The sequence below is a fragment of the Artemia sp. Qi Xiang Cuo genome, unplaced genomic scaffold (genome assembly GCF_049724085.1).
Source record: "Artemia sp. Qi Xiang Cuo unplaced genomic scaffold, ASM4972408v1 HiC_scaffold_22, whole genome shotgun sequence".
NCBI classification, from domain to species: Eukaryota; Metazoa; Arthropoda; class Branchiopoda; order Anostraca; family Artemiidae; genus Artemia; species Artemia sp. Qi Xiang Cuo.
The window spans coordinates 2,200,032-2,223,253 of record NW_028297431.1 but is presented as its reverse complement, the minus strand read 5'-3'; the positions used below and the strand labels follow the sequence as shown (position 1 = coordinate 2,223,253).

At 32.3% G+C, this 23,222-nt stretch overlaps 1 protein-coding gene across 1 annotated transcript in view; it reads right to left on the bottom strand.

Annotated features, from left to right (window-relative positions):
- Positions 1-8,767: 8,767 nt before the first annotated feature.
- The window catches only part of LOC148939046 (uncharacterized), a 49,437-nt gene continuing 34,982 nt past the window's right edge, over positions 8,768-23,222 (bottom strand). The window contains 1 exon segment of the mRNA XM_089107349.1: positions 8,768-10,699. Within this exon segment, the coding sequence (XP_088963475.1) occupies positions 10,538-10,699 (162 nt within the window). The 3' untranslated portion in view covers positions 8,768-10,537.

The following is a 23,222-nucleotide window of genomic DNA, read 5'->3' as shown; positions in this document are numbered from 1 at the left end:
GCAACTGAAAAGAAAAAAGAATATTAGTACAAGGGTTAAATTTTTCAATAATAAAGGGAAAAGATGTGCGTAACTAAAATAAGGAAAAAGGAGAGATGTACCTGTACAAAACGAAACAATAAACTGTTTTTTTATATATTAATTTTTGATTACTTTTTGTGGATAATTTTTTAAAGTGTCATTATTGTATTATTATTATTTATTTGAAAACCCGTAAGTCTAAGCATTTATTTGAAAACCCGTAAGCTTCTAAATAAATAAATCAACAACACAATTATAATTCAAATGCGACAGCCGAACCATAGGTGACGTTATATCTGAGCCGTTCAAATAGGGGCGGGGGGACCACAAAGGGGTGGACCCCTGTGATGCGGCTTTTCACTGTGATTGAGTTTCTTTGGCGGATATTGGGGGCGGGAGGGGGGCCCTGTAATTGATTTTTGCCGGGTACCACCAGCCTTGGGAACGGCTCTGTCTGATGTATGGGTTTTAGTTTTTTTTTTAAGTTTTGAAACTGGTATTGTTTGAAAAATTCCTTAGGCCAATTCTGCAACGATTTCTGCTTCCTCTTTAAAACGAGGGCAAAATCAAAATTAGTTGAAATGTCTATTGATACTCTATTATCAAATACCTTCAGATTTTGTGGGTACCCAAATTCAAGCTGCTACCCAACATCAGATCCAAATAGTCCGGACCCTGTAACTGAAGAACAGATTCTAGTTTTACCCCTGATTTACATGTATGACTTAAATACATACTAGGAAAATCATTACTGCAGAATAACAAGAAAAATTTAGACAAGCGTAGCTCCTTTTGTGAATATTTTGGTTTGAAACAGAATCTACCAGTATATTTTTCATAAGTTAATGCATTATAATTTAAAATAGTGCGCATGATATTTAAATAAAATTTCTCCTGTAAAATTCTTCCTCCGGGAAATTTCCCCCAGACAATACCATCCTCGTTGCAAATTCCCCCCAGAAAATTCCTTGCTTACGATTCTGCCTGAAAAACATTCATTAGTGTACTTTTATTTGAAAACAGCCTTGTTTTTATTTAATTTCTGGTCCTTTTTGAGTTCATGCGGGAGTCTCCCCACCCTTTGTGGAAATTTTTTTTAGACCCCTCCAATGGGAAATTTCATCGCTGATTGTTTCCCCACGGAGAATTTCTCCTGGTGGAAAGTACCCCATGGCGATTTTATTCCCTGGTCCATCTCCGGCCCCCCCCCCCCAACCCCATAAAAATTCCCCAAATAATTCTAATTCCGCTGAATATTTATAATAGACGCCTGAAAATAATTTAACCGAAGCTAATTTTCGTTATAGTACTTCAAAAATTTTGTTATTCAATCATGAACAATTGAAAAAAAAACTATTAATTCACTTATCCGTATGCAATTACGTAAAAATGAGTACTCTTCAGGTACATTCTACAACTTCCAGTTCCTTTTCCCCTGGAAACACTATATTTTTCTCGCTGGAAGTTTATGGTTGTACAGTTCTTCATGCTTCTCCACTTCTATGAATTTCACGTTTAATTCCCGGTCTGACATGTTGGGAGCCAAAATAATCGGACAGTATCAACACGGTAGCTCCCGAAAATGTGTGGGACAACACTCTTTAACGCATCTGTGATCACGGCTGGAGCCTCATACGGAAATATTTTTAGACTGATTGGAAACCAGTCTCATCTGGATTGCCTCATGGGCGGGCCCACACTCTACTTCAAGTCCATGGTCACAAAACAGTTGTGTGCGCGATTGGTTAACAATTCTAGTCTCAAAACAGTTGCCCCTTGGGCGCAAAGTCTAAGAGTTACGGTTATTATTGAGGTGTGTTGCTCTTTACTTACAGTTCGTTACCAAAAATTGTTTAAAAATATGTATTTCTAGCATTAAAGAACACTAGTCGTAGTACGTTTACAAGGGAACTGTAAAATTATAATATTTGAAGATTAGTTTAACCTGGGCGTACTTGGAAATATCCGCGTTACGGACAAATTTGCTCCATAAAATTGCCTAAAGCAGCATAATATGTAAAGTTATGCGAAACCCCAATGTGAAATAATGTGAAAACCCCAAGATAACCTTCCTTTTTAGGGTGAACTTGCCAAGTTTCTTATTTAGAAATGGAGGGTTTAAAGGCCCCTTTTATGAAGAATTACAAGAAAAGATATTTGTAAAACACTTACTCAATGTTGCAGCAAACATGGGAAACATTATGTGTTTCTTCATCATTGCGCTAACTATGACTGTTCAGATCTGTCGTTGTTTTACCATTATACGGCACATTTCACGTATAGGGAATTTTTGAATTTGTGAGCCCAAAACGGAAAACGACAATGCCCAGTATTCCTCGAATGGAAATTAATGCAGAAACCCTAAAAGACATCGCAGGCATGACCTTCCACTTCTACAATCGAAGGAACAAAGAGGGCGCTGGCATGGTGTATAAGACCCTCCAGAGCTGTATAACCTCTGAAAGTAACTTGGACCTTCTTTGGCACAGCAGCTGGCTTTTTAGAAGCCAAAGACCTGGTTTGAGTGGCCTTATGCAGGCAGTGCACGTCGGAGAATATGACGGACGATCCTCAGTTCTGTTTTTACCTATGGTAGACTACAAACCTACTGATCAGTCTTGTATTTACTCCACACTCATATTCATCAGTGACCAAGCGCGAAGACTCGGTGTAACTCCCGTTGTCACGTTTGACCAGCCCCTCTTCTGGAAAGCAACAAAGATTGTTCATGACGAGCCTCCAGGAAGTCCCCTGAAGAAAATTGTAACAATGCTTGGAGGGTTCCATGCACGAATGAGCTTCTTAGGGGCCATAGGCTATATAATGGAAGGGTCGGGCCTGAAAGAGATGTTAGAACTTGTGTACGGGGAGGATACAGTGAAACACATTTTCAGCGGCAAAGCGGTTGCAAGAGCAGTAAGAGCTCAAGAGCTAGTCGACGCATCACTGAATATTTCACTTTTGTGCATGGCATATTCGATTCCGTATCGCGAGAGACCTTCCGACCACGAAGATCTTGTACGAGTCTCCAGCGTGTATGACGATTTGGTGGATGGAAAGATTTCTGTGGAAGAAGCGGCTAATCACGAAGCCCTTCAGGCGGTGTCGCTACGCCTCGAAGCCTTAAAATTGTCTCTGAAATCCAGCAGAACTGCGAAACTATTCATGCAGTATTCCGAAATGGTTTCGATCTTTTGGAAGTTTTTGAAAGCAGAAAGGACTGGAGACTGGGATCTCTACTTATCCTCTCTTTCTGAATGCTCCCATACCTCGCAGCTGCGGGGCCTAATCTTTATGCCAAGTCAGTTCGTCTTTTTCTTCAGATGATGCAGGAACTTGAAACATCGAATCCACAGCTCTTCGGACAGTTTGCAAGCGGCAAGTTTATTGCCCGATGAAGTGATCGTTATTGGGCTGGATTGGCTCCAGACCTCGTCATCGAGACAGTGCTGATGAAGAGCCTAAAAAAAGATGGAGGGCTGACAAGAAGAAAAGGGATGACTGAGCTTCAGAGAAACATATGGACAATGTCTATGCCAGTACTCGCTTCAGTGAATGATCTAATGCAGAAACTGACGGGCCTAGAGTACAATTCTAGTGAAAAGCACGTTACTGCAACCGCAGCACGAATAAAGAGAGATACTAAGGATCTACTGACGTTTCTTGAATTCCTTCTAGAGAACTGTCCTTTCACTAGTTCCACAGAGCTTAGAAGTATAGGTTCCGGGCTGATTGCCCAAAAAGGCGTCAATGCAGAGGATGCTAAAGCTGTAGGTGAGCTGATGCTCCAGCGCATGGATGGCCAATCCGTCGAAAGTTTTTCATTCAGGAAGAAAGACAAAGTCGTTACACTGGCATCCGACGGGAACATTAGGATAGATGGCGAGATTTTGCATATCGACCCTGCACTGCTTTTTCAACGTCTTTCGACTGCTGCCCATACATCTGAAAATGACATGGCATAAACTCTACGTTACGAACTGTGCAGTTATCCGCCCGCTTTGTTTGAGAATTCTGGCATAATGCGTCAGCCAGACAAACCTGCACTAGCGAAAGCAATATGGAAAGAAGCAAAAACAGACTCGATTCACCACCTGCCAGTGTCAGATCGTGTCACTGTAGTTGACAGAGGTTGGCTGCTTCAGCAAGTACCTTTGAAGATTGGTGATACTTATGATTCAATCTGTGACAGCTATGTTAGTTTCGTTACTCGACGCTGTACCTCCCCTACTGTTGTCTTCGATGGATACAGCGCTGGTCCAACCACGGAAGATGCTACCCACAACCGACGGTGTAAGGGAAGCCAGCATCAAGTGATCGATTTCAGTTTAGGGATGAAGCTCCAGAAAAAGAAGGAAGAGTTTTTGAGCAACTCTCAGAACAAACAGTGAATTATAAGCTATATCGGGGAAAAACTCAGAGCCAAAGGATTTGAAGTCGTCCATGCGAAGGACGATGCTGACTATCTAATCGTGAAGACTGCCGTAACGAAAGCAGAAAACTCTGAAACAATAGTTCTTGGCAATGACACTGACCTTCTGATTTTACTCTTGTATCACTTCCCGCCTAATGCAAAAACACTTTACTTCGAATCGTCAACGAACGCAAAAGAAGCGATAACACGGTTCTGGTACCTCAACGAAGTTAAAAAAAAATGGGAGAAGTATTCAGGCTACTTCTGGTAGGGCACGAACTCTTGGGATTTGACACGACCTCAAGAGTTTTCGGACTTGGAAAGCAAGCTGTGCTACCTCTTAGTACCTCTTTTGAAGAAGAGCGAAGTGTTCAGAAAAAAATGCGAAGTGTTTCTGGATGAATCATCGTCTAAAGATGAAATTGTGAAAGCGGGTGAATATCTTCTCCTCAGCTTGTATAAAGCACGACCAAACGAAGATCTCACTAAGCTGCGACATCGAATTTTCTTGGAAAAAGTTTCTTCGTCAAATACTACGGCGTTTGTTAAGCCTGAAAGGCTTCCGCCAACCGAAGCTGCAGTTTCATTTCACTCCCAGCGAGTGCACCTCCAGGTATCCCGTTGGAAAGGGGAACCAGCTGACCTCGACCCGGCTGACTGGGGTTGGGTCCTCAGAGACCATAAATACTCACCTGTGATGACCGATTTGTTGCCCGCACCTCAGACTCTTTTGAGTGTCGTGAGATGCAACTGTGAGAACTCACGATGCAGCTGCAAGAAAAATGGATTAGCGTGTACGTTCGCGTGCGGAGAATGTCAGGGTATCAACTGTTTGAACAGGGACAACGAGATTGTCGAAGACGAGGAGCTCGACTAGTGACATCAATGCTGTGTTTTTCAAGTCAACTCTACTGCCTTAAAAAGTGCAGATTTTACCTATAGTTACTGAAGTTCTTTTTTTAGTTTTTTATTCAACGATATTGCCTTCGAAAGTACAAATTTTACCTATAACAGCTGAAGTTTTATACTGTGATCACTGCCAAGCGGTTGTTTTATTTATGTTTAGTAATTCAAATGGTTGTAAGAAATGTATGTGATTCAAGAAAGTAAAACTTTGATACTTAAGCGAGTAATTTTGTCCATAGGCCTACTTATTAGCCATTAGCAGCTGGCTCAGGAGTCAGGCTTCCCTTCCCCTTTTCCGTTATTTCCTCCAGTTTTGTTCGGTTTTCATGGTTCTCGTTTTTTTTTCCTTCATTTTAGGTGTCATTTTCTTGATCAGCAGATAGGAAAACCCCAGAAAACACATATCAAATTGATTTCTACCCTTGACTTCAATTGTCCCTTTTCTTCCCCTCTTTCCCCCTGTTCCCCTGTTATGGTGGGGCTCATGTTCTTTATTTCATTTTAGATGTCAGTTTCGGGATCAGCAGATAGAAAGACCCCAGAAAACATATTTCAAAGTGCTTTCTACCCCTACCCAGTATTTTTAAATTTTTTCCCCTCGTCCCCCGGTTCGCCCCGTTTTCCGTAGTACTTTTATTCTATACTGAATTTTAGATGTCAGTTTCGTGATCAGCGTATGGGAAAGCCCCAGAAAACTCACATTGAACTATTTTCTGGGCATGTTCGGTATTTTTCCTAATTTCCCCCTTTTCCCCTGTGTTTCGGGTACTCGCCCCACTCGGATTTATGGGGATTTTTAGTATGTTGTACAAAATTTTTTTTGATCATTTTGGTACCATTTTCGTTTATATTGCAATTTTGTCCGGGTCAAACCCTAAAAGTCCTGGACTATTATATGCATTGGAATTTCAAAAAAAAATTATTTTCAGTCACGTTTTTCATTTAGCAAATCCTCAGATTACAGGAAATGACTTCATGCACCTGCCTTGGAATTTCATTTTAATTTGAACTCAATTTCGTTTCATTATTTTTTGTCAGGCATTAAAAAAGTTTCAAGGAAATAATATAGGATTTAAAGAAATAAATTTAAAAAATCTTTTTTCTTGTTCAGTAACAAGTAGCATGACGAAATAATGATTTCGTAAATAACTTAAAACAATAAAATTTGTTTGTCAAAAACACTATTCACATATCAGGCAGCTGGTGAAAATAAGATTTTGCATGATAAAAAACATTATTACGTAAAAATGCCTTTTAAAATCAAGGGTTAGTAGTCACATAAAGTCTCACCCATTTTTCTCCCCAGCTCACTAGATAGGACCCCCTTCCCCCAAAAGAAAACCAAAACACAACGATCAATTCAAGCTAGCATATATTTTCGCTCAATTTTGATCTGCTCTTTCTATCTGAGCTACCCCAGACGAAAAATTTAAGTTTTATTAAAACTAGTCTTACTTATAAGAATATTCATATTTATTTTTTAAATACGAGGTGGTGATATATCGTAGAATACCTGTGGGTTGATAGATGGGTGCTGGGGAGTTTGATAGTTTGTTGTATTGTTTAAGTTTTGAATTAATATTGATGTCAACGAACGGGTCAGACATTAGGCAGCTCACTTTTTGTTCTTTTTATTTTATTTTTTATGTAGATGTATTGTGCCAAGTTATATTAAAGTTGGGGTGAAAGACTAAGGACCTTTGAAAATAATCCGTTCTGAGCTGGAGATATTCTTAATGGTGATATTGCACAGAAAATTTCTTCTATCACATTTCGACAGAATAGAGATAGCTGCTATGTAAATCTGCTTTCTTCGGTACTTAATGCTGATGAAAATTCGGTTTGTCTTGGTCATTGGAATTGTCACGTTACGTCATCGTATAGTGAAATTCTGCAGATGCTTGATAGTACGAATTGCACGTTTGATATTATAAGCCTATATGAGACTTTTTTAGCGTCAGAACATTCTTTGTCTCTCTTTTATTTTCCAGGATACCAGCTGATTGTAAAAAATAGAAAGATGAAGGCACGTGGAAGCTTAGCATTTCCAGTTTAGGAGCATCTTGTGGCTAATGTGAGGGAGGATTAATCAATCAATTTGGATAGAATTAAGGTTGAAACTTTTACTCTTGAGGTGGAAATTGGTGAGAATAAGATTTTTATATGTGAGGTATATACTAGTACTACTACTACTACTAACAACTCACCGCAGTACCAAGCCACCTGAGGCCAACACAGCTATACACACTCCTCCTCCACCCCAATCTATTCAAAGCCTCCCTTTTTACACCTGCCCACGAAGTTCCCATTTCCTGTAAATCTTTCTTTATGACGTCCTCCCACCCCAGACGGGAACGACCTGCTTTCCGTTTAGCCCTAGACGGTTGGCCGAAAATAACAATCTTCGGCAGTCTGTCATCCTTCAACCGCACAACGTGCCCTAGCCACCTCAACCTTTCTTTCATTATAGCCCTAGATAGCTGTATTGAACCACATTTTTTGTATATCCTATTTTTTGAAATACGGTCAGTCTATCCTTAAGCAATAAATAAAAAAATAAGTTTTTATAACTGAAAGCAAGGAACGACGTTAAAACTTAAAACGAACAGAAATTATGCCGTATATGAACGGGGCTGTCCCCTCATCAACGCCTCGCTCTTTACGCTAAATTTTGACTTTCTCACAAATCTTATTTTTTTTAAACAATAAAAAACAATAAAAAACGGGTCCACCCAGGTAAGAGATCCTTTGAGCATAGGAACACATTCTACGTTTCTACATTAAGTGCAAACGGACCCTGAACTACAGTAGCTGACTATAGATGACTTGGCTTCAGTCAAGTTCCTACAAGTCGTTAACGTCAAGAATTTGATTCTTTGTCAATAAAGCAATTCTCAGATTGCTACGCAAAATTTTCGAAGGAACTCAAATGGAGCTCTTTTTAATGCCCTATATCTATCAATTCTTCAGAAATTCTACAATAAATAAACAAAACTCCCGATATTTTTAAATGACCACGCCCTGACTCCACTCAGTGACAGGGGTTGCAAAAATCAACTTAAGTTTGAGGGTCAAACGATCACATTTGCTGTATCTAAGGAGAGTAAAACAACTGAAGCTTACTCTAGTTCAACTGAAGTCAACAAAACTTAGCAAAACACGCTTATTGCTATTTTCAACATGTGTGTGTTAGTTACAAAAACAATACTATGATGGGCACCATTGGTTTAAAGTTATTTTCTCTTTCAAATACCATATCTAGCATTTTTCTCTTATTTGTGCATACACAAAGTCCCATAAATTTTTGGTTTTGAAAAACCCAATTAAAAAATCCAAATTTTCCTCTGAGATAGAAAACACTATCATCAGCAATAATAATTTATTCAAATCGATCTGTCACCCCAAGATCCAAAAGAGTTACAAAAAAAGCCTCACACAAGTCAATATCATATAAAAAGAAAATAACAAAGTTAAGCTATCAAAATATATAAAATCAGGCTAAGAGCCTACTTTGCTGCCTCTTGGCTAGTCTATGGTTCACCTCATAGCCTTCTTCGCACTTCCTCCCCGGGCTTATAATATGTATAAAAACTCATATTTCTCCTATCTCTTCTCTGCCGCTTTCGTTTATTTGTTACCTTTGTGTAACACCCATATTTGCCAGCAATTTTCCCCATGCACATGGGGACTTTGGTTTTCTCATATTGGCGGGTGTTTTCTTCTATTTCATCAATTCCGTCTGGCTGCTCTCCATCAATGTAAAGGAGAGGTAGACATTCTCCGTCGGAGGATAAAAGGCAAAAACATCTACCATATATACAAGACAATCCATGTGGACAGTCGTCAGATGAGTTACAATCATTTTGCCTGTTGTTTCTATTGCGGTGGGTGTTTTCGTCTAATTCTTCAGTTCCATTTAGTTGCTCGTCATCTATATCCGAGTTTCTCCTTCCATTAGAAATAGGTAAGCATTCTCCGTCGGAGGATAAAAGGCAAAAACATCTACCATATATACAAGACAATCCATGTGGACAGTCGTCAGATGAGTTACAATCATTTTGCATGTTGTTTCTATTGCGGTGGGTGTTTTCGTCTATTTCTTCAGTTCCATTTAGTTGCTCGTCATCTATATCCGAGTTTCTCCTTCCATTAGAAATAGGTAAGCATTCTCCTTCGGAGGATAAAAGGCAAACTGGATGCTGATTGCACCACGTGCAAAAATCTGTTCTGTCAATACATCAGCCAAATATACAAGACAATCCATGGGGACAGTCCTCAGCTGTGTTACAATCACGATGTGTAACAATCAATTGATCGCTGTTTCTGTTGCGGCGGGTGTTCTCGTCTATTTCTTCGGTTCTATTTAGCTGCTTGCCATCTATATCCGAGTTTCTTCTTTCACTAGAAATAGGTAAGCATTCTCCGTCGGAGGATAAAAGGCAAACTGGGCTTTCCTTGCGTGAGGGGTGAGGTAAAGGTCCTAAGAATGCTGTTCTGTCCAAACATCAGCCATATATACAAGACAATCCACGTGCACAATCCTCAGCTGTGTTACAATCACTTTGCCCGTTGTTTCTATTGCGACGGGTATTTTTTCAGTTCCATCTAGCTGCTCGTCATCTATATCTGAGTTTCTTATGATATCTATATCTGAGTTTCTTCTTCCATTAGAAATAGGTAGGCATTCTCCGTCGGAGGATAAAAGGCAAACTGGGCTTTCCTTGCCTGAAGGGTGAGGTAAAGGTCCTAAGAATGCTGTTCTGTCCAAACATCAGCCATATATACAAGACAATCCACGTGCACAATCCTCAGCTGTGTTACAATCACTTTGCCCGTTGTTTCTATTGCGACGGGTGTTTTCGTCTATTTTTTCAGTTCCATCTAGCTGCTCGTCATCTATATCTGAGTTTCTTCTGATATCTATATCTGAGTTTCTTCTTCCATTAGAAATAGGTAGGCATTCTCCGTCGGAGGATAAAAGGCAAACTGGGCTTTCCTTGCCTGAAGGGTGAGGTAAAGGTCCTAAGAATGCTGTTCTGTCCAAACATCTGCCATATATACAAGACAATCCACGTGCACAATCCTCAGCTGTGTTACAATCACTTTGCCCGTTGTTTCTATTGCGACGGGTGTTTTCGGCTATTTCTTCAGTTCCATCGAGCTGCTCGTCATCTACATCCGAGTTTCTTCTGATATCTATATCCGAGTTTCTTCTTCCATTAGAAATAGGTAGGCATTCTCCGTCGGAGAATGTCCATCTCCGTCGGATCTCCGGATATATACAAGAAAATCCACGTGGGCAATCCTCAGATAAGCTGCAATGAGATAGCTTGACCTCAGAACTTGAAGCCATGGCAACTGAAAAGAAAAAGGAATATTAGTACAAGGGTAAATTTTTCAATAATAAAGGGACAAGATGGACGTAACTAAAATAAGGAAATAGGAGAGATGTGCCAATGCAAAAGCAAACAATAAACTGTTTTTTTTATTGATTAATTTTAAATAGCTTTTTGTGGATAATTTTTAAAAGTGCCATTATGGTATTATTATCATTTATTTGAAAACCTGTAAGCATCTAAGTGTTGACCAACACAACAAAATAAATAAATCAACAACACAATTATAATTCAAATAAGACAGCCGAACCATAGTTGACATGATATCTGAGCCGTTCAAATATGGGAGGGGGCAACCACTAAGAGATTGCTCACTTTGATCAAACTTTTCACTTTGATTTGGTTTATTTTGCTTATATTTGAGTCGGTAGGGGGGCCCTGTAATTGATTTTTGCCGGGTACCACCAGCCTTAGGAACGGCTTTGCCTGATGCCTGCTTTTTAGTTTTTTTTTAAAGTTTTGAAAGTGGTATTGTTTGAAACAGTTTGAAACTGTTTAACCGCACTTAAGAGTCTCACCAGGCTCTTGACATCATACAGGTTTACACATTAAAAAATTATCAGGGCTCGAAAAATTCTCCAGAAAGTCCTAAATTAAGCTGAAAGACATTTTCAGTTGCCCTGTTGAAAGCATATTGCAAATAGCTAGTTTCCCTAAAAAAAAAGGAACAAAAAGCCACGGGAACTGTTTTGGTTCTATTCCAGCAAGCAGCAAAGTGTGACAGGCATAAAAAGAAGACAAACTGGTACCACGTGCTCCTTATGAGGACTAGATAAATATTGCCCTCCCCCACCCATAAAAGAGTGCAGCCCCCCCCTCCCCACAAACTGCCCCTGCAATCTTAAAAACCCTCCCCCCCCTAAAAAAAAAAGAAGAAACTAAAAAAAAAAAAAATGGTTTAAATTTTCCTATTTTCCTATTATTTTTCGGTTTTTTGGAATTATATCCAAAATAATATAGCTCTCTCTTCTTCTTTTCAAATTGTTTTCGGGAACCTTCCAGACTGTTAAAATTCTTTGTTTCTTGTTTTTATTTACTTTGCCAACTTGATCCTTCAGTTTTTTCTACTTTTTTGGTTTCTGTTTATCACTAGTATTATTATTACTACCTGTTTTTTAGTTTTACTGTATTCTAGACGTTATTCCTGTTTATTTTTATTTTATATGTAGTGTGTGATTTAGCGTATTGTTTAGTTCTTTCAGTGTTTTAGCATTGTATTGTGTGGCTATCAACAAGCCGAGTCTCTTGGACTGAATAACCATTTTACGTTTGTAATAGTGTTTTGGAATTAATAAAATATTAAAAATGAAAGAACTTGCTACAGTACCAAGTTGTTATCATTCCATAACTTAGTTAAACAGAGAAGGAATTATTCCTTAATAAAACAAGTAACTTTTACTTATTCCTTTAAGTTAGATAGAATCAACACCTTTCCCTACTAAAGCGTAAAAAGGGGAGACTGAATCAGGAATATGCTATCCTAATAAAAAGTGCCTTATAAAATTATAGCTTTTATATATCCATTACTATACCCATTTATAAAGAGAATGGACCCTCCATCCTCTTTAACTGGATTTGCTCTCCATCTGACGGCAAAAAATACTCAAATTCCAATTTTTCCACCACAAATACATCCTTTGCCAAAAAACGAATTTATTCTTCAAAAAAAGGCTTATTTTCGGTTTGGCCCCGTATCCTCAAGAACGAGAATTTAGTGCTCTAGCATCTGAGCCAGCTTGACTTATGACTCTTGCGTAGAGTACAATTAGACTCTTGTGCGTAGAGCAAAAGAGCACAAGGGTTCAGCATAGAGAACAATTAGACCAGGGGTCTTTAGGTTCATATATTGCTTGCCAGGCTCGCGCCTATCCGACACAGTACCATCGTTTTTCGTTGCGCAAAAATTTTAGTTGGAGGCTTGCTGGACAAACCAACCCTAGGCCTGGGACCTAATTAGAACAAGTATTTTTCTAGATACTGAATATTCCTGGGGTGGGCTCCCACCCACCTCATAAGGTTAAGGCGGCCCATAATACATGGAACGTTTAGATACAGGGAAACCCCGATATTCAGAGACATGTGGTTAGCAGACAGGGTCTGTCTCATTCCAGACCAACTTTGTTCAACTCAATATTTATTTTTACACCTTTGCTGCATTAGTATACACAAATAAACAGTTTTTTTTCTAAGCAATATCGATACCTACTACACATATCTACTATATATATATATATATATATATATATATATATATATATATATATATATATATATATATATATATATATATATATATATATATATATATATATATATATATATATATATGTATATATATATATATGTATATATATATATATATATATATATATATATATATATATATATATATATATATATATATATATATATATATATATATATATATATATATATATATATATATATATATATATATATATATATATATATATATATATATATATATATATATATATATATATATATATATATATATATATATATATATATATATATATATATATATATATATATATATATATATATATATATATATATATATATATATATATATATATATATAGTAGGCAGAAATATATATATATATAGTAAAATTGGCAGAAAAATGTATCAAGGCTACTTTATTTATTCTGAGAAACATTATAATATATAATTTTGCAGATCCATATTAAGAAATGACTGTTAAAATGGGTTTATTTTTGTGGCTTATTGAATTACTCAGTGCTTGGCTCTTTATTTTTTATTTGTATCTTTAATGGTATACAAGCCATAATCTTTAGTTGGGTCATAAGGCTCCCATTTGCTAGCCGGGAAAATGTGTTTATTCCTTTCATACCATGATCTCAACAAAACCTTTCCAGCATGACTTTCGTCTTTCATCTTTCACCTTTTTAAAAAATAACTTTTAAATTTCTAAGAAAATTTTAAACTTCATTTTCACACATACTGATGAACAATCACTTAGGACACAGAAAAAAAAGAAAGAAAAGGAAGAAAGAAAAAAATGAAAAAAAGAAGATCACAACTACAGTAGATACCTATCTTCTAGTCACATTGCTCACCCCTGATGCCATCTAAAATTTAGTCTAACTCTGTACGAACACAATATATGGGCATAGAGTCCCTAGGGAGAACACGTGTGCTGTCAGTCATCACGGGGCACCAAATATGGGCATAGATTCACTAGGGAGATGGTTTTTTTCAGTGAGAATGGAAAAACAGGATTTTTCTCACTTGAAAAAACAGGAATTTTCTAACTTTTATGTATGTTTCTTTGACTGTTATGAGTGTTAGTCAATTTATTTTTTGTTTTTAATTTATGTCAACATCAATTTATGTCTGTTTTATGGTTTTTGTCAGTGAGAATGGAAAAACAGGATTTTTCTCACTTTGACGGATGTTTTCTGGATTATTGAGTCTAACAGGGACAGAGTCAATGACACTTCTTTCAAGATCTTGTTTTGTATTTGTTGTTGTTTGGCCAAGTGCAAGCTAGGGGCGAATGTTAAGATCAAGGAATAGGAACAGGATCACTTGTTGTTTGGCCAAGTGCACGCTAGGGGAGAATGTTATTATCCAGGAATAGGAAACATTAGACATGATTAATGTCTGACAGATGATGTCAAGATTGACTGATTTGTCACGAAATATTTCCGGGGAAGTTTATTAATATCTTTGATGTATTTTCAAAGAGAATTGTTTCCGGAAGTTTATTAATGTATTTGGAGTTCTTACAAGAGAATTGTTTCCGGGCGAATATTTTCATCTTAGAGATGAAGTGATTAGCGCGAGAAAGGGTTTCTTAGTAATTTCAAATGTGACAGCGCAGGGATGCCAAAAATAAAAGGAACACACTGAAATTACGTTTAGGGGTTATTTGGGGGAAACCGTTTTAGACATTTTAGGGAATTATTTCGGCGAAACAGTTAGAGACATTTTAAAAGATGATTTTAAAAGAGGATTTGAGGGTAAAACTCTTTGGTCGTTATAATACACAAGTTGTATTTGAACAGTGTTGTGAGGTCCTCTACCCCCACCCCCAATGGGCCGCATACCCCCCCCCAAACCCGAAGGAACCCCCCGGTCCTCAAAGGTCCACCGGGCTCCCAAAGGGCCCCCCGCTTCCAAACGGCCCCTGAGCCCCCATTTCTTAATCCTGTTTTATGGCTTTATTATATCTTTTTAGAACAAGTTATTTTCTTAATGTTCATCCTAAACCCATTTTACAAGTTGAAGTACCCATTCTTTTCACCCACAAATTTACTATACTGCTTTTTTTAATGCTCCAGCACCAATCAATACTTTTCAAAAGGCATTTCAAAACAAGTTCTTTTCTTAATTTCTATCCTAAACCCATTTTACAAGTTGAAGTACCCATCCTCTACACCCACAACTTTACTTTACTGCATTTTTGAATGATCCAACACCAAGAAATACTTTACAAATGGCATTGCAGAACAAGTTCTTTTCATAATGTCCATCCTAAACCCATTTTAAAAGTTAAAGTTCCCATCCTTTTCAACCACACTTTTACTAAACCGATTTTTTTAAGGCTCCAGCACCAAGCAATACATTTCAAAAGGCATTTCAGAACAAGTTCTTTTCTTACTTTCCCTCCTTAACCCATTTTAGAAGTTGAAGTACCCATCCTCTACACCCACAACTTTACTTTACTGCCTTTTTGAATGCTCCAGCTCCAAGCAATACTTTACAAAAGGCATTGCAGAACAATTTCTTTTCATAATGTCCATCCTAAACCCATTTTAAAAGTTAAAGTTCCCATCCTTTTCACCCACAATTTTAATATACAGCTTTTTGAATGCCCAACACCAAGCAATACATTTAAAAATGCATTTCAAATCAAGTTCTTTTCTTAATGTCCCTCCTCATCCCATTTTAGAAGTTGAAGTACCCATCCTTTACTACCACAACTTTACTTTACTGCCTTTTTGAATTCTCAAGCTCCAAGCAAAACTTTTAAAATGGCATTTCAGAAAAAGTTCTTTTCATAATGTCCATCCTAAACCCATTTTAAAATTTGAAGTTCCCATCCTTTTCACCCAAAACTTTACTTTACAGCTTTTTGAATGCCCAACACCAAGCAATACTTTTCAAAACGCATTTCAGAACAAGTTCTTTTCTTAGTGACCGTCCTAAACCCATTTTACAAATTGAAGTACCCATCCTTTTCACCCACAACTTAGTTATAGGTAAGAGTTTGAAGTTTTACCTTAGAGACTTAGCTTAGAGTTTTAGTTTGGTTTAGTTTTAGTTAAGAGTTTAGAGTTTTTAGCTGAGAGTTTATTTTAGAGTTATAGTTTAGTTTAGTTTTAGTTAAGATTTTAGAGTGTTTAGATTAGATTGTTAGATTATATTTTTATTCATATTTCTATTTTAGTTTAGTTAGAGTTAAGAATTTAGAGTTTTAGCTTAGAGTCATAGCTTAGAATTCTACTTAAAGTTGTAGTTTGGTTAAGTTCTAGTTAAGAGTTTCGAGTTTTAGATTAGAGTTTTTGTTAGAGTTCTAGTTTAGTTTAGTTTTAGTTAAGAAATTATAGTTTTAACTTAGAGTCTTATATTAGAGTTTTAGTTATAGTTGCAGTTTAGTTTAGTTACAGTTAATAATTTAGATTTTTAGCTTAGAGTCATACCTTATAGTTTTACTTAAAGTTTTATTTTTTCTAAGTTTTAGTTAAGAGTTTCGAGTTTTAGCTTAGAGTCTTAGCTTAGAGTTTTTTGTTAGAGTTACAGTTTAGTTTAATTTTAGTTAAGAGTTTGTTGTTTTACATTTTAGTTTAAGTTAGAGTTCTAGTTTAGTTTAGTTTTAGTTAAGATATTGGTGTTTTACCTTAGAGTCTTAGCTTAGAGTTTTAGTTAGAGTTCTAGTTTAGTTTAGTTTTAGTTAAGAGTTTAGAATTTTAGCATAGAGTCTTAGCTTAGATTTTTTGTTAGAGTTCTAGTTTAGTTTTAGTTAAGAGTTTAGAGTTTTTAGCTTAGAGTCTTAGCTTAGAGTTGATGTTTAAGTTATAGTTTATTTTAGTTTTAGTTAATATTTTATATTTTTAGATTATATTCTTATCTTAGATTTTTTTTTATACTTTTAGTTTAGTTTAGTAATAGTTAAGAGTTTAGAGTTTTAGCTTAGAGTCTTAGCTTAGAGTTTTTTTGTTAGAGTTCTAGTTTAGTTTTAGTTAAGAGTTTGATTTTTACCTTTGAGTTTCAGTTAGAGTTCTAGTTTAGTTTAGTTTTATTTAAGAGTTTGATGTTTTAACATAGAGTCTTATCTTAGAGTTTTAGTTAGAGTTCTAATTTAGTTTAGTTTTAGTTAATAGTTTATAATTTTAGATTAGAGTTTTAGCTTAGAGTTTTTGTTAGAGTTGTAGTTTAGTTTAGTAATAGTTAAGAGTTGAGAGTTTTAGCTTAGAGTCTTAGCTTAGAGTTTTTGTTAGAGTTCTAGTTTAGTTTAGATATAGTTAAGAGTTTGGAGTTTTACCTTAGAGACTTAGCTTTGAGTTTTAGTTTAGTTTAGTTTTAGTTAAGAGTTTAGATTTTTTTAGCTTAGAGTCTTAGCTTAGAGTTTTTGTTAGTGTTCTAGTTTAGTTTAGTTTTAGTTAAGAGTTCAGTTTTTTAGCTTAGAGTCTTAGCTTAGAGTTTTAGTTAGAGTTCTAGTTTAGTTTTAGTTAAGAGTTCAGAATTTTAGCTTAGAGTCTTAGCTTAGAGTTTTTTGTTTGAGTTCTATTTTAGTTTAATTTTAGTTAAGAGTTTGATGTTTTAACTTTGAGTTTCATTTAGAGTTCTAGTTCAGTTTAGTTTTAGATAAGAGTTTGGTGTTTTACCTTAGAGTCTTAGCTTATAGTTTTAGTTAGATTTCTAGTTTAGTTTAGTTTTAGTTAATAGTTTAGAATTTTATATTATAGTCATAGCTTAGAGTTTTTGTTAGAGTTCTAGTGTATTTTAGTTTTAGTTAAGAGTTTGGAGTTTTTATCTTAGAGTCTTAGATTAGAGTTTTTGTTTAAGTTCTTTTTTAGTTTAGTTTTAGTTAATATTTTATATTTTTATCTTAGAGTCTTAGCTTAGAGTTTTTCTTATAATTGAAGTTTATTTTAGCTATATTTAAGATTTTAGAGTTTTATCTTATAGTCTTATATTAGAGTTTTTTTTATTATAGTTATAGTTTATTTAAATTTTAGTTATTAGTTTTATTTTTTAAATTTTAGTTTAAGTTAGAGTTCTAGTTTAGTTTAGTTTTAGTTAATAGTTTAGAATTTTATCTTATAGTCTTAGATTAGAGTTTTTGTTAGAGTTCCAGTTTAGTTTAATTTTATTTAATAATTTTATTTTTTAAATTTGATTTTAAGTTAGATTTATAGTTTAGTTTATTTTTATTTAAGAGTTTTGTTTTTTACCTGAGATTCTTAGATTATATTTTTAGTTAGATTGCTATTTCAGTTTAGTTAAGAGTTTAGAGTTTTAGCTTAGAGTATTATCTTAGAGTTTTTGTTAGAGTTCTAGTTTATTTTAGATTTAGTTAATAGTTAATATTTTTTAGCTTAGATTATTATAGTAGAGTTTTTGTTGAATTTAAAGTTTAGTTTATTTTTAGTTAATAGTTTAGAGTTTTAGCTCAGAGTTTTTTTTAGAGTTGTAGTTTAGTTTATTAATATTTAATAGTTTAGAGTTTTAGATTAGAGTCTTAGATTAGAGTTTTTTTGTTAGAGTTCTAGTTTAGTTTAATTTTAGTTAAGAGTTTTATTTTTTACATTTGAGTTTCAGTTATAGTTCTAGTTTAGTTTATTTTTAGTTAAGAGTTTAGTTTTTTAAATTAGAGTATTATCTTAGTTTTTTTTTGTTATTTATAGTTTTTTTTATTTTTATTTAAGAGTTTATATTTTTATATTAGAGTCTTATATTATATTTTTTTTTAGAGTTGTAGTTTATTTTATTAATAGTTAAGAGTTTAGATTTTTATATTAGTCTTATATTAGAGTTTTTGTTATAGTTCTATTTTAGTTTATATATATTTAAGATTTTTTATTTTTAACTAATAGAATAATATTATATATTTATTTTAGTTTATTTAAGAGTTTATATATTTTTATCTTAGAGTCTTATATTAGAGTTTTTTTTATATTTCTAGTTTATTTAATTTTTATTTAATATTTATGTGTTTTAAATTCGAGTCTTAGATTATAGTTTTATTTATATTTCTATTTTATTTTTATTTAATTGTTTATATTTTTAGATTATATTATTATCTGATATTTTTTTGTTAGAGTTAGAGTTTTGTTTATTTTTATTTTATAGTTTTTTGTATTAAATTTGGGTTTCAGTTAGAGTTATAGTTTAGTTTATTTTTATTTAAGAGTCTGGTGTTTTACCTTATAGTATTAGATTAGAGTTTTATTTAGAGTTATAGTTTAGTTTAGTTAAGATTTTAGAATTTTATATTAGAGTATTAGCTTAGAGTTTTTGTTGAAGTTCTAGTTTAGTTTAGTTTTAGTTAATATTTTATAGTTTTATATTATAGTCTTAGCTTATAGTTTTTATTATAGTTGAAGTTTATTTTATAAATATTTAATATTTTATAGTTTTATATTAGAGTCTTAGCTTAGAGTTTTTTTTATTATATTTATATTTTAGTTCAATTTTAGTTAATATTTTGATTTTTTACCTTTAAGTTTCTGTTAGAGTTCTAGTTTAGTTTAGTTTTAGTTAATAGTTTTGCGTTTTACCTTAGAGTCTTATATTATATTTTTTTTTATATTTCTAGTTTAGTTTTATTTAATAGTTTGTAATTTTATATTATAGTATTATAGTATATTGTTATATAGAGGTACAGTTTATTTTAATTTTATTTAATAGATTTATTTTTTAACTTTTATTTTAATTTATAGTTATAGTTCACTGTAGTTTTATTTTAGAGTTTGGTGTTTTAAATTATATTCTTAGATTATATTTTTATTTAGAGTGATATTTGATTTTTAGTTAAGAGTTTATAATTTTATAATTTATTCTTATTTTAGATTTTTTGTTATAGTTATAGTGTATTTTATTTTTAGTTAAGTGTTTAGAGTTTTTATATTATAGTCTTAGATTAGATTTTTTGTTTAAGTTATAGTTTATTTTAGTTTTATTTTATATTTTATATTTTTATCTCAGAGTTTTTTTTATAGTTGAATTGTATTTTAGTAATAGTTAAGAGTTTAGAGTTTTATCTTATAGTATTATATTATAGTTTTTTTTTTAGATTTATATTTTATTTCAAATTTATTTAATAGTTTTATTTTTTAACTTTTAGTTTCAGTTAGAGTTCTAGTTTAGTTTATTTTTAGTTAATAGTTTTGTGTTTTACCTTAGAGTCTTAGCTTAGATTTTTAGTTAGAGTTCTAGTTTATTTTAGTTTAAGTTAAGAGTTTATAATTTTAGCTTAGAGTCTTAGCTTAGAGTTTTTGTTAGAGTTGAAGTTTAGTTTAGTAATAGTTAAGAGTTTAGAGTTTTAGCTTAGTCTTAGCTTAGAGTTTTTGTTAGAGTTCTAGTTTAGTTTATATATAGTTTAGAGTTTTGATTTTTAAATAAGATACTAATATTATATATTTATTTTAGTTTATTTAATAGTTTAGATTTTTTTATATTAGAGTATTATATTAGATTTTTTGTTATAGTTCTAGTTTATTTTATTTTTAGTTAAGATTTTCGTGTTTTAAATTCTAGACATATATTAGAGTTTTATTTATATTTCTAGTTAAGATTTATTTTATAGTTTATAATTTTATATTAGAGTATTATATTAGTTTTTTTTTTTATAGTTATAGTTTATTTTAATTTTAGTTATTAGTTTGATGTATTACATTTTGTTTTAATTTAGAGTTATAGTTCAGTTTAGTTTTAGTTAAGATTTTGGCGTTTTAACTTAGAGTCTTATCTTAGAGTTTTAGTTATATTTATAGTTTAGTTTAGTTTTAGTTAAGAGTTTAGACTTTTAGCTTATAGTCTCATCTTAGAATTTTTTTTAGAGCTGTATTTTAGTTTAGTTTTATTTGAGTTTATATTTTTTATCTTAGATTATTATCTTAGAGTTTTTTTTTTAGTTTATTTTAGTTTAGTTTTAGTTTTAGTTAAGATTTTAGATTTTTATAATATATTATTATCTTAGATTTTTTTTTATAGTTTTATTTTTGTTCATTTTTAGTTAATAGTTTAGAGTTTCATCATATAGTCTTATATTATTGTTTTTTTTAGATTTTAAGTTTATTTTATTAATAGTTTATAGTTTATATTTTTAGTTTAGAGTCTTATCTTATAGTTTTTATTAGAGTTCTAGTTTAGTTTAGTTTTATTTAATAGTTCTTTGTTTTAACTTAGAGTCTTAGCTTAGAGTTTTAGTTAGTGTTATAGTTTAGTTTTAGTTAAGAGTTCAGAATTTTATCTTAGAGTCTTATCTTAGAGTTTTTAGTTATATTTATATTTTAGTTTAATTTTATTTAAGAGTTTGATGTTTTAACTTTTAGTTTAATTTATATTTATAGTTCAGTTTAGTTTTAGATAAGAGTTTTGTGTTTTACCTTAAAGTCTTAGGTTAGAGTTTTATTTAGAGTTCTAGTTTAGTTTAGTTTTAGTTAAGAGTTTATAATTTTATCTTATAGTCTTATCTTAGAGTTTTGTTAGAGTTCTAGTTTATTTTAGTTTTAGTTAATAGTTTTGAGTTTTTAGCTTAGATTATTATCTTAGAGTTTTTGTTTAAGTTATTGTTTAGTTTAGTTTTAGTTAATTGTTTAGAGTTTTATCTTATAGTATTAGATTAGAGTTTTATTTAGAGTTTAAGTTTAGTTAAGTTTTAGTTAATATTTCGGTGTTTTACCTTCTAGTCTTATCTTAGAGTTTTAGTTAGATTTCTAGTTTAGTTTTATTTATTATTTTAGTATTTGAGATTATATTATTATCTTAGATTGTTTTGTTATAGTTATATATTAGTTTAATTTAAGTTAAGAGTTTGATGTTTTAAATTTTGGTTTAAGTTAGAGTTCTAGTTCAGTTTGGTTTTATTTAAGATTTCTGCGTTTTACCTTAGAGTCTTAGCTTAGATTTTTAGTTTGATTTCTAGTTTATTTTAGTTTTAGATAAGAGTTTAGAATTTTAGCTTATAGTCTCAGATTAGAATTTTTGTTAGAGTTATAGTTTATTTTAGTTTTAGTTGAGTTTATAGTTTTTATCTTATAGTCTTATATTAGATTTTTTTTTGAAGTTCTAGTTTAGTTTAGTTTTAGTTTTAGTTAATAGTTTAGATTTTTAGCTTAGAGTATTAGCTTAGAGTTTTTGTTAGAGTTGAAGTTTAGTTTAGTTTTAGTTAAGAGTTTAGAATTTTAGCTTAGAGTTTTAGCTTAGTGTTTTTGTTATAGTTGAAGTTTAGTTTAGTAATATTTAAGAGTTTAGAGTTTTAGTTTAGAGTATTAGCTTAGAGTTTTTATTAGAGTTCTAGTTTAGTTTTAGTTAAGAGTTATGTGTTGTAACTTATAGTCTTAGAGTTTTATTTATAGTTATAGTTTAGTTTTATTTTATATTTCAGAATTTTATATTATAGTATTAGATTATAGTTTTTTTTTAGAGTTCTAGTTTATTTTAATTTTCTTTATTAGTTTGATGTGTTACCTTTGAGTTTCATTTAGAGTTCTAGTTCAGTTTAGTTTTAGATAATAGTTTGGTGTTTTACCTTAGAGTATTAGCTTATAGTTTTAGTTCTAGTTCTAGTTTATTTTAGTTTTAGTTAATAGTTTATATTTTTATCTTAGAGTCTTATCTTAGAGTTTTTGTTAGAGTTCTAGTTTATTTTAGTTTTATTTAAGAGTTTGGAGTTTTTAGATTAGAGTATTAGATTAGAGTTTTTGTTGAAGTTCTAGTTTATTTTAGTTTTAGGTAATATTGTATATTTTTATATTAGAGTCTTATCTTAGAGTTTTTTTGTGATTTTATGTTTCGTTTAGTAATAGTTAAGAGTTTAGAGTCTCAGCGTAGATTATTATCTTAGAGTTTTTTTTATTATATTTCTATTTTATTTCAAATTTAGTAAATATTTTTATTTCTTAAATTTAAGTTTCAGTTAGAGTTCTAGTTTAGTTTAGTTTTAGTTAAGAGTTTTAGCTCTCATATAGCATTATTTCTACTAGTTCCAAGTTTTAGAGTCGCGTTTTAATTATATTTTGTAAACAAAAATAGTTTTTATCCGGCAAAAAATCTCCATTGATACGAATTTCAAACATAATCACTTTATGATCCGCAAGGGGGAAAAAAAATGATCGAACATTTCCCCCCACCCTCTACTGAAAAGTCCCCTACCTTCAACATTTAGCCTCCCCATAGAAATTAAACATGTTTACCTATAACGGTATATAATATGTATTATTTTGTAAAAAAATTACCCTATATATTAATTTTTAATAAAATTTATT